At 51.7% G+C, this 10,939-nt stretch overlaps 2 protein-coding genes across 14 annotated transcripts in view; one reads left to right on the top strand and one right to left on the bottom strand.

Moving 5' to 3' along the window:
• Positions 1–1,056: 1,056 nt before the first annotated feature.
• The window catches only part of Hapln2 (hyaluronan and proteoglycan link protein 2), a 33,702-nt gene continuing 23,819 nt past the window's right edge, over positions 1,057–10,939 (bottom strand). Inside the window, exons 1-8 of one of the 12 annotated variants that reach the window (XM_026784128.1) lie at positions 6,208–6,325; positions 5,908–6,017; positions 5,723–5,780; positions 2,966–3,107; positions 2,387–2,740; positions 2,147–2,263; positions 1,850–2,032; positions 1,057–1,459 (exon numbers count right to left, since the gene is read on the bottom strand). In XM_026784128.1, the coding sequence (XP_026639929.1) occupies positions 1,176–1,459; positions 1,850–2,032; positions 2,147–2,263; positions 2,387–2,740; positions 2,966–3,053 (1,026 nt within the window). In that variant the 5' untranslated portion in view covers positions 3,054–3,107; positions 5,723–5,780; positions 5,908–6,017; positions 6,208–6,325 and the 3' untranslated portion in view covers positions 1,057–1,175. Of the gene's footprint in view, positions 1,460–1,849; positions 2,033–2,146; positions 2,264–2,386; positions 3,108–5,722; positions 6,018–6,207; positions 6,326–10,939 lie in introns of those variants that run through there. The other 11 variants (XM_026784132.1, XM_026784129.1, XM_026784134.1 and 8 more) reach the window with 11 other exon arrangements.
• The window catches only part of Gpatch4 (G-patch domain containing 4), a 23,623-nt gene continuing 22,015 nt past the window's right edge, over positions 9,332–10,939 (top strand). Inside the window, exons 1-2 of one of the 2 annotated variants that reach the window (XM_026784124.1) lie at positions 9,332–9,520; positions 10,710–10,885. The gene's annotated coding sequence lies outside the window, so the exon portion shown is untranslated. Of the gene's footprint in view, positions 9,521–10,413; positions 10,886–10,939 lie in introns of those variants that run through there. The other variant, XM_026784123.1, reaches the window with a different exon arrangement.

Below are 10,939 nucleotides of genomic sequence, written 5' to 3'. Positions count from 1 at the left end.
GATGTTGCAAGGCCGTTCTCCCTGTCACCTCTCATCGACGTCCCCCCTCCGGCCCCAAGGGACATGCACTGGGACTTGAACCCACTCTGGATCACAGGCCAGAAAGAAAGGATTCGTTTGTCTTAATCTGCATGGTTGCCTGTATCTTTCTCGAATGGATTTATTATATAATGTATGTGAACCATGTGTTTGCCTAGTGCTGGGGGAGGTCAGAAGAGGATGTTGGCTTCCCTGGAGCTGGAGTTACAGATGTTGTGGGTTCTGGTCCTAGGAGAGCAGCAAGTTCTCTTAACTGCTGAGCTATCCACCGGGACTTTACTATCTTTTTTTTTAAAAATAGAATTGCTTTTTAAATAAATATTTATTTACTTATTATGTATACAATATTCTGTCTGTATGCCTGAAGACCAGAAGAGGGTGCCAGACCTCTTTACAGATGGTTATGAGCCACTATGTGGTTGCTGGGAATTGAACTCAGGACCTTTGGAAGAGCAGGCAATGCTCTTAATCACTGAGCCAACTCTCCAGCCCCGGGACTTTACTATCTTTAATTGTACACTTTAGCTGGGTAGATCCTAGCACTCGGGGAACAGAGGCAGACCCATCTGTGTGAATTCAAGGCTAGACTAGTCTACATGGTGACAGAGGACAACCGGGGCTATAATGAGAGACCTTGTCTCAAATTAATTAACTAATTTACTAATCAATTAAGACAGGCCTTGGAAACACTTCTAGGTACACTTAAAAGTGTGCTTAGACCCACCGAATGTCTGTTCTGTAAGGCCTCAGCAGCTTGGGGAGTTTGGAGTGCTTCTGGCAAATCTGAATGAGAAATCTTTGGGTGGCTGGCTAAATCTAACGACAAGCCCGGCTTCTCCCGCGAGGATGGCAAGGCCTGCGAGCTTTACTCTCCTAGCTCTTGATGGCATCTCGTCACAAACCCTTAATTTTGCTGGGTCACAGAAGCAATTAAACCTCTCCTCTAGATTGTAGACGTGCTGTAGGTGCTTTGGGTCGAGGCCAGATCCTCTCACATACTCCAAGCCCTACAGCTTATCGAACACAGAAGACGCCATGTTATTTTATTGGTAAGTTAATGCCTGGGACGCCCCTCCGCCCGGGAGCCTGGAGCGCCGCGCTGGCTCTTTCTGTCGCACGTGGCAGGGGCAGTGCTCTCACTTCTCGGCATAGCAGTAGGTTCCGTAGGCCGCCTGCTGGGGCCGGGGGAAACCGAAGCTGCGCACCCCGGGGTCAGGGAGGCCCCCGCAGCGCGGCCGCGGCGTGGTGATGGGGAAGCGAACGCTGCCATCCGCCAGCCAGCCTCCATCGCACCGATCCAGCCCCGAGAACTTCCAGGCAGCATAGAGGTGCCCGACCTTGGCTACTACAGCTCCCCGCCGCCGGCACGCCGCGTGGGCTTCAGAGAGCGTCAGTCGCCCGGGCACGAAGAACACCTGGCCTGGGAACGAGAGCGGGTGACCGATTGCCCCAAGCAGCGGGTCTGGAGGGGGACGGGACAGCGAAGCTCGGGAAATGGCAGCAGGAGAACCCTGGCAAAGCGGTGCTTGCGGGAGCCCAGAGGAACGCGGTCTGGGACACTCCAACTCTCCCCGCCCAAATTCTCCGTCTCTGCTAGGCTCGCCACGCTGGGCTCCGGCCCTAGACCCGCCCCCCACCCGCCCTCCAGGCCCCGCCCGTGCACGACGGACGCTGGCCAGCCCCCGCCTGGCTTACAGGTCCTGCTTTCACTCGACCGGACCGAGTCCTGCCTCCTGGCCCAGGCCCGACCACGCCCTTGCTCCAGGATAGAGTCCCCAGACCGGGCACCGCTTGCACGCAGCTGGCTCACCTGCCAGCGCCGAAGTGAAGCAGAAGGCGTCGTAGCGGTCACGGCTGCGATCGCGGGGCCCGTAGCTGCGGATGCCTGGCCGCCCATGACCGCCACACGGGGCGCGCGCGTTGAGCACAGGGTAGCGCACCGAGCCCTCCAGCAGCCAGCCGGCGTTGCACCAGTCCAGCCCCTCGGTCCACGCTGGCGGAGGAGGGGGCGGGGAGAAGGGAAGTCACCGGCGCAAGCCAGACTCGAGCAAGCTTGCTTGGGACCGGTGTGCAGCCCGGGGCTGTCAGTCGGGGCTCCGGTGCTCACCCTGGTACAGTTGACTATAAGTGGCCAGGCGTCCGTCCTGCTCCTCGCACGCCTGCTTCGCCTCGAAGTAATTGAACTGGTAGCGGCCCCGGCTGGGTTGGTACGGAAACACCACACCTGGTGGGTGGAGAGCTCGGGTAGGGCAGTTGGGTGCGCAGAGGAGCGCCGGCAGGGGAGGCTGGCATAGCTGAGGTGGCCGGCACAGCTAGGGAACAACAGTGCTGGAACAGAAAAGCTCACCCTCCAGGCGCAGGGTCAGTGCCACGCTCTCGTCCTCGATGCCATTGATGAGCTCGCAGCGGTACCGGCCCTCGTCCTCCAGGCGCACGTTCTTGATGACCAGGGAGGCGTCCAGTCGATGCCCTCTCCGCATGCTGGCCCGGCCTCCCAGGTGCCCGTAGCCTCGGGCGTGCAGTCCATTGGTGATGAGGATTATCGTTTCTCGGAGCTCCCCGGGCTCCACTTTGCTCCAGCGTACCTTGTAGCTGGGAGGCGAGGTGCCCAGGACGCAGGGCAGTGTGGCCGTGGCCCCACGACGAGAGTGAATGACCTCGTGGATGGGGAGCAGAAGGTAGTGGGGACCCGGATGGGGGGCTGAGCAGAGGGGCCACAGTGGCAGGCCTCTTATCCTCCCTGCCCCAAGTGCCCACTCAGACCTAGTCCCCAGAAGCTTTCCTGGGGGCTCACTGGCACCACCCTCACCTTTCCTCATGGATTCTCACTCCCTAGGTGCTTTGAACAGCTGCTCTCTTTAGCCCTCCATCCCCTGAACCCTTTCCCAGTGTCCTGGTTGGGGGCTGGGCTGGGCTAGGCTCTTACCCGGGTTCCCCAGGGCTTGGTGAAAGGTGGTGAATGCCCAGGGGACAAGGACGCAGCAGAGTGCTTGGAGAGGGATCCGACTTGGCATGGCGGTGTCAGCAAGCGCCGTCTGCGGGGCACAAACGACAGACACTCCTCAGTACTGAAGGAAAAATGGGGAGAGGGACAGAGATGAGGATCAGCTTCCTGCGTTTGTCCAGGGGAGGTAAGAGGCTGGTGGCGGGTTACCTCAGCCAGGAAACCTTGCCTTAGCATCTCCTCCCGGGTTCCCTCATCCCATCTGCTTCCCAAGCCTGCCTTTGGCATTTGGCTCTCTGAATTCATTTGACAGCGTCGCTTTCTACCCCAGAGCCAAAGTCAGTATGATTTCTCCTGCTTGGAAGAGTGGTTCTCCTCGTGCTTCTGCTATCTTCTTCACACAGTTTCCCGGACTCAGGCTCCAGCCTGCCCGGCGCTGCTAATGTCTATTCCCCAGTCTGACTCTGCACCTGAGTCCAGGCACAATGGACGTAAGAGGCATCAAAACTGGGCCTTATCTCTGGAAAACCTCCCTTCATTCACCAGTCTGTCTCGCTGTGAGCATGAAGTCTATTGGACCAGACACGGAACTTTTTCCTTATGCCCTTATCACTGGCTAAACTAACTGGGTTGCAGAGCAGGGGACACACACTGGTAGGCCGTGTAGAATTATGAAAACAGTTCCAAGTGCAGCAGTCAGTCTGCCTGTGCTGTGGGTCCCTGCCTCCTTTTGTTGTTTCTATTCTTACCACAGTGAACTTTACAAAAAAAGGTGGATTGATGACCCCTTGACTTGTTTTTATTCAGTCACAAATTGGGCTCTTCCATATGCTTTTTTTTTCATATATTTATTTTCCTAATAATTTATTTATTTTTATTTTATTTGCATTGGTGTTTTGCCTGCATGTATGTCTATCTAGGGTGTCAGATCTTGGAGTTACAGACAGCTGTTAACTGCCATGTGGGTGGTAGAAATTGAACCTGTGTCCTCTGGAAGAGCAGTCAGCACTCTTAACCACAAGAGCCATCTCTCCAGCCCTCTTCCATATGCTTATTGCATAACCTTAACTGAGGAACAATGCCAGACCTCAGTGTCCTGAGTAAAGTGGTAATTGTAGCGTGCTACCTGTGGTGGCTAGTCCTCACGGCAACCTGAATGGATTAGAATTGCCTCTGGGCATGACTGTGAGGGCAAATTGAGGGTGAGGCCCACCCTTAGTGTGGGCAGCACCACCCCAGGGGCAGGAGCACCAGACAGAATAAAAGGAAAAACCTGTGAGCCGAAATCAGTCTTTCCTAAAGCTGTTTCTGCTGCATATTGTTCACAGCAACAATAAGCATAACTAACACAGTGCACTCAGCAGTGAATTAATCAAGGATTTGTAAAAATTAAAACCTGCCTGGTGGGAAAGAGCTCTAGAGAGTACAGAGTGGCGCCACGCTGTGTGTTATGAAGGAGCGTTAAATAATTGAGAGGAGAGATGGGTAAAGAAGGCCTCCAAGAGTATCTAAAGCACTGGGCTCCAAAGACCAGTTTGTAGCTGGAGAAACATTACATTAAGAGGTTGGCTCAGAGGTTGGGAGCACTTCCAGAGGTCCTGAGTTCAATTTCCAGCAACCACATGGTGGCTCACAACCATCTGTAATGAGATCTGGCACCTTCTTCTGGCATGCATGCAGACAGAACACTGTATATAATAAATAAATCTTAAAAAGGAACTTTCCATCAGGTGGTAGTAGTGTACACCTTGCACTAGGGAGGTAGAGGCAGATGAATCTCTGAGTTTGAGGCCAACCCAGTCTACAGAGCAAGTGGTAAGATGGCCAGGGCTACCCAGAGAAACCCCATTTCAACACCCTCACAGTCAAAAAAGAAAAAAAACTTTCCAATAGGAGCTGGAGATACCTGAGTTTGGTTCCCAGCACCCATGCCAGGCTATTCTCGACTGCCTGTAACTCCAGTTCCAGGCGATCTGGCGCCCTCTTCTGGACTCTAGGAGTACCTACTTTCATGAGCACACACACACATCCTACCACATACATACACACTAATAATTAAGGAAAAAACAAGAACTTTCTAATAATAAAAATGAAGTGCCATAGTAGCACACCTTTAATCCCAGCACTCAGGAGGCAGAGACAGGTGGATCTCTGTGAGTTTGAATCTAGTCTGGTCTACACAGAGAGTTCTAGGACAGCCAGGCCTACTTAAGAGAGACTTTTCTCAATTAAGACAAAAGACTGTGTGGGACAGGAGTTCATATAGGACAACCTGGTAAGTAAAAGTGGCCTTTACTTTTGGAAGCTGGTGAGATGGTTCCATGTGTATAGGCGATTACCACCAAGCCTGACGACCTGAGTTCAATTCCTAGCAAGCCATGTATTTAAAAGAGAGAACTAGCTCCCACAGTTGTCCTCTGATTCCATTTGCACACCCTGGCACAAGCACACCACACCTGAACACAAAATAATAAAATGTTTCTAAAATAATGGACCAAGTGTGATGTAAGTTAACCCACCATCAGCACACTTGAAGTGCAATCTGATCTAGGCACCTTACTATATACTGTGTGTTTATTCTCTGGAGGTTCAAGGAGGCAAAAATAAAGCCACAGGGGCAGTCCCAGAGCTTTGCTGGGGTTTGAGCTCTTGGCCACTGGTCTAGAGTTCTGTAGTTAAGAGAAGCCCACATATACCATTTCCACACCCCTTGTAGAAAGAAGCCAACACAGTGCCTACCTGAAAAGATGACCTCTCCTCAGAGGAAGGGCTAGGTGCTTATCAGCTTCCTATCCTGCTGAAGAGGGTGCAATGGAGGTGCTGTTGAGGATGCAGGGGTTCAAAGCACCCCAACGGCCTCAGGACTTGGGCATCTGATCTCTGACTCCTTTGACGCTTTTCCAGGGCTTGTTTCCTGTGCTCACAGAAGCTGGATGCTAGACCTGTTCCCCAGCTCACACTAAGCAGTGGTGACAGGATCAGTGGCTCTTGCTGTCTTGGTCAGGTCAGGATGATGGAGGACAGAGCCGATCACCTAGAAGAGAACAGAGAGCAGGCCTGCAACTCCTCCTGTTCTGGGACCAGGGGTGGGACAGGCCCCGCAAGTGCACGAGTGTTGGTCCAGGCGGGGAGTGGACGAGCCCTAAGTGTGAATCCAGCTCTGCATTTCCAGATGGGCCTCATCCGAACAACAAAACTGCCCCTCCCTCCACCAAAGCCCTCACCTGTGCCCTCCGTGCCAGGCTACATATGGCCTTTTGGGAGAGACTGTCAAAGTGGGAATCAGACTTTCAGAACGTCCAGCTGCTTCAGGGCCCTGACCCTTTCTGTCTGTCCTTTCCTTTTCTGTTCCCACCCCAAGGAGAACACAATTTCCCATTGTCTCTGTCTTTCCCCTATTGTTGGGTAACAGGGCTCTTTTATTCATCCCTTGGGTAATGGCATGGAAATGTCACCAGCTGGGGATACGGGATGTGGGATGCAGGACAGGCTGGCACAAAGCACCGGAAAAAGGCCAGGGTGGGTGGCTAGCTCTGAGCAGAGACTAACATCCAAGGAGGATATAGGGGAAGGCTGAAATGAGGCACCCTCAGAACTCCAAACTCCGACATTTTCAGGAGAGTATACATGATGGGGACCACATCCGGCATTGTCAGGAGAGTATACGTGATGGGGACCACATCGACATTTTCAGGAGAGTATACGTGATGGGGACCACATCCGGCATTGTCAGGAGAGTATACGTGATGGGGACCACATCCGGCATTTTCCAGGAGAGTATACGTGATGGGGACCACATCCGGCATTTTCAGGAGAGTATACGTGATGGGGGACCACCACATCTGCTCCTGGGAAGGCACGCGCGACTCTTAGCAAGGTGGAACTGTGGAAGCTCCCTGGTGTTTTTCTTTTTTTTTTAAATATATATTTATTTATTATGTATACAATATTCTGTCTGTGTGTATGCCTGCTGGCCAGAAGAGGGCACCAGACCCCATTACAGATGGTTGTGAGCCACCATGTAGTTGCTGGGAATTGAACTTAGGACCTTTGGTAGAGCAGGCAATGCTCTTAACCTCTGAGCCATCTCTCCAGCCCCCCTGGTGTTTTTCTTATTACTGTAAAGGTACGAGTGTCACTTTGGATGTGTGGCAATGCCCGTCTGTGCGCCCACAGTGCCCACAGTGCCCTAAAAGGCCAGGAGAGGGCATCACTGTATGAACCACAACTTGGGTGCTGAGAATGGAACCTTGGTCCTCTGCAAGAGCAACAAGTGCTCTTAACCACTGAGCATCTCTCCAGCTCCTTGGGAAGCTCCTAAAACTGAGGGCATGTGAATAAGCAGCTTCTCCTTCCTCAGCACAGCATAGTCTTTGTTTAAATTTTCAGGGGAACTGGTGAGATGCTCAGGAAGTAAAGGCACTTGCCACACAAACCCAGCAGCCTGAATTCAATCAGCAGGATGCACAGTGGGAAGGTAAAACTGACTCTCAAAAGCTGTCCTCTGACTTCCATGCCCAAACTCAACCTGCAGTCCCTCATACACAATAAAAACAACAAAAACTTAAAATTCTGAAGAGGCCAAGTATGGTGGTTCACATCTTTAACGCCAGCACTTGAAATGCTGAGGCAGAAAGATTGCCATGAGTTTGAGACCAGCCTGGATCATAGAGTGAAATCTTCCTTGAAAACAAATAAAAGCAGGGTCAGAGAGAGGCCTAGAGAGGTTGAGAGCACTGGCTGCTCTTCCAGAGGACCTGGGTTCTATTCCCAGCACACACACGGCTCACAACTGTAACTCCAGGCCTAAGGGATCTGACACCCTCTTCTGGCCACTATAAGCACCAGGCACACATATGATGCATGAACACACATACAGGAAGACACCCACACATATGAAATAATATTATATATAATTTCCTAAGAGGGAATCTCTTGGGCAGAAATTTACTTCCTCTCCAGCTTTCCTGGTCTGCCCTCCTGGTGAAGTGTACTCCCACAGAGTTACAGTTCATGTTCAGTCGTACAGAGCTGAGGTGTATACCTGGAGTGGTTCTCACCTGTGTACAGACAGGTTCCTGTTGAATTCAGATTAAGACCAAGACTCCTGGCTTCTACCAACACAGAGGACCTGCCCCCCACTACAGTTATTTAAAAGTCTTTTTCAAATTGCTTCTCCTTCTTTTTTCTCAGATTTTATTATTTTAGCTGGGAGTGGTGGTGCACGCCTTTAATCCCAGCACTCAAGGCAGAAGCAGGTGGTTCTCTGGAGTTTGAAGCCAATCTGGTTTACATAGAAAGTTCCAGAACAGGTAAGGTTACATATAGAGACCCTGTCTCTGAATAAAATAAAAGATATTATTTATTATTTAGTCATGCATGTATCTGTGTACAGGTAAGCACAGGTGAGCAGCTGAGGAGGCCGGAAGTGTCAGGTCCTACAGGACAAGAGACAAGCAGTGTGAGCTCCCCGATGTGGGTTCTGGGAACTGAACTCAGGCTCTCTGCATAAACAGTTCAGGCTCCCAGCCACTGCGCCACCTCTCTAGCCCCTTCAGATGGCTTCTTAGCCAACCACACCTGGTAGCTTCAAGGTCTTAGTGTTGTCAACTTTTAGAACAGAGCCCAGATGGGTAGAGATGAGAAAGACTATACTGCCCACCAAAGCTGATTTACAAATTAAACTTTTCACCTTTTTGTTGTTTGGTGTTTGAGACAGTACATTTGGCTGGCCTGGAACTTGATGTGTAGAGCAGGTTAGCCTTGAACTCACAGAGATCCGCCTGCCTCTGCCAGCACACCCAGCCTCCCCCCACTTCGTCACCTTACATGTATGTGGGTGTTTTACTCGCATGTTTCTGTGCTCCACATACGTGTCTGCTGCCTGCACAGGTCAGAATAGGGCGTCAGACCCCCTGGAACTGGGTTTTGGCACTCGAACCCGGGTCCTCTGGAAGAGCAGCCAGTGCTCTGGACCACTGAGCCATCCCTCCGGCACTCCAGTTTCTCTGCTAACACTTCTCCTTTCCTGGTCTCCCTAAGCCTGATGAGTTCCCAGAATATCGTTTGGGAAAACCTGACAAGAGGCCCAGCTGGTTACACACTCCTCGGGGCCAAGCTGACCATCCTTTTCTAAACCGCCACACCTCCCACCCCCAATCCTACTGCTAAGCCCTACTGGGACCTAGCCATCCCTCCCTAGGGAGGAAACAACTAGCCCGCTGTCTCAGGGTTCAGGACAGCCCGATCCTGTGCATCTGATTGGCTTCCTCCCAAGGCAAACAGAGGAGAGAAGCCAGTCTAGCGCCACCCGGGAGGGGCTTCTCCTCCCCGAGGGAGCCGCTGGCGCTGGCTCCTCTCCTCTACTTGTGCACGGAGATTCTCCAGCATGAAAGGGCTGAGCGTGGCCTCTCGGAACTACTACTGCAGAAGGAGGCCTCTAAGGAAGACTGAGGAAAGAGCACCTGCTGAACCGCCCGGTTGTGTGTTCAAGGCTACTTCCAGTTCAGTGCCCTGGGCCCCGAGAAGAGGAAGCAGGTAAGTGCTCCCACTTAGCTTATATTTCTGTCCGCAGTTTCCAACTTGGTGGCCTTGGTCAAGTCAAACTTGGTCCCAGTTTACCACCAGGGGTGTGTGTGACTGGCAGGGTCCCCTCCACTTCTCTAGGTGGCTAGATCTTGCCACATTAAGGGGTGAGCCTGAGAAAGAGCCCTGTCATGACAAAATTAATAAAATCTTCGTGCTTTTGCATCGGCTGTGGTGTATGAGATGGTCTCTGGGGGCGACTCCTTCTCGGTGTTTGGACGCCAGAGTCCAACATTTGGTTCCCTGACCGGGAATCAAGTCGCTCCCAGACACACTCTGGACCCAGTTGGAGGTATAAAAAATCGAGCTCATTTTATGTATTGTGTTTCTGTTTCTGTGTAATTGTGAATCGGTAACTTGAGAATTGTACTTGTGCAGGGTCTGTATTGAAATGGGGCTAAGGGAGGAGGCAGACGTGTCCTGAGATCCCTTGCCCTAGCCCTGAAAGACATTTCATGGGCATTTATGGGAGGGAGGGGCGACCAGGTCACCCTAATCTCCAGGGGAGATGTGATCCTCCATCTGTATTTTTGGATCTGTTGCCACGCGGCTTCTGATTTTGAGTCTATGTCTGTCTTTTTGTTCTTATGTATTTTCAGTTCTACACCAGAATGGTGATGAGAGCACCAGCTTCTGGTTTTGAGTTTATGTCTGTCTCTTTGTATTTTTGTTTTTGTATGGCGGTTTGTCTTTGTTAAAATCCACCTGCAGGAATTCAGAACCTGGCACCGGCCCCCTAACCATCATCAGTTTCCCTGATTCCAAAAGTAGCCCCGCTGCCGAAAAAAGTGATAGCTGCCCATCCCCGAGCCTTTTGTCTTCTCTCTTTCCTGTTACAGGAAAAAAAAAAAAAAAAAAAAAAACCAGAATCCAGGCACCTCTGGTTCTTCCTGATATCCAGCCAAGCATGACAGACTTCTCCCTCCTCCTCCCCCAGAGAAAGTGCTTCGTTCCTGAAGAGCCCTGCTGGTCGGGCCCTAGCCCTGAAAACTTCAGTACTCAGCGTCTACGCTGGGACAGGAGAAGGATGAAAATGACTTCCCAAACATTTCCCCTTCACTCAGTAGCAAGCCAATTGCAATACTGCCTTTTTCTGCCTCTAATCTTTACTTATAACCCTTCCTTTTCTCGGGACCCTCAGGCCGTGACCGGGCTTATAGAATCTGTTCTGGTTACCCATCAGCCCACTTGGGATGATTGCCAGCAGCTCTTACAGGTGCTCCTAACCACAAAGGAAAAAAGAATGTCCCAGGAGCTGACAGCAGGCCAACCCAATCACCGGACAAGATAGAGGATGGGACTTCAATACTCCAGCTGGTAGGGAACAGCTCCATCTTTATTGCCAGAGTCCAGTTGGCGGGTCTAAAAAAA

This window comes from Microtus ochrogaster, chromosome 21, assembly GCF_000317375.1.
Source record: "Microtus ochrogaster isolate Prairie Vole_2 chromosome 21, MicOch1.0, whole genome shotgun sequence".
Classification (NCBI taxonomy): Eukaryota; Metazoa; Chordata; class Mammalia; order Rodentia; family Cricetidae; genus Microtus; species Microtus ochrogaster.
The sequence above is the reverse complement of the archived record's forward strand: the minus strand, read 5'-3'. Positions and strand labels throughout refer to the sequence as shown.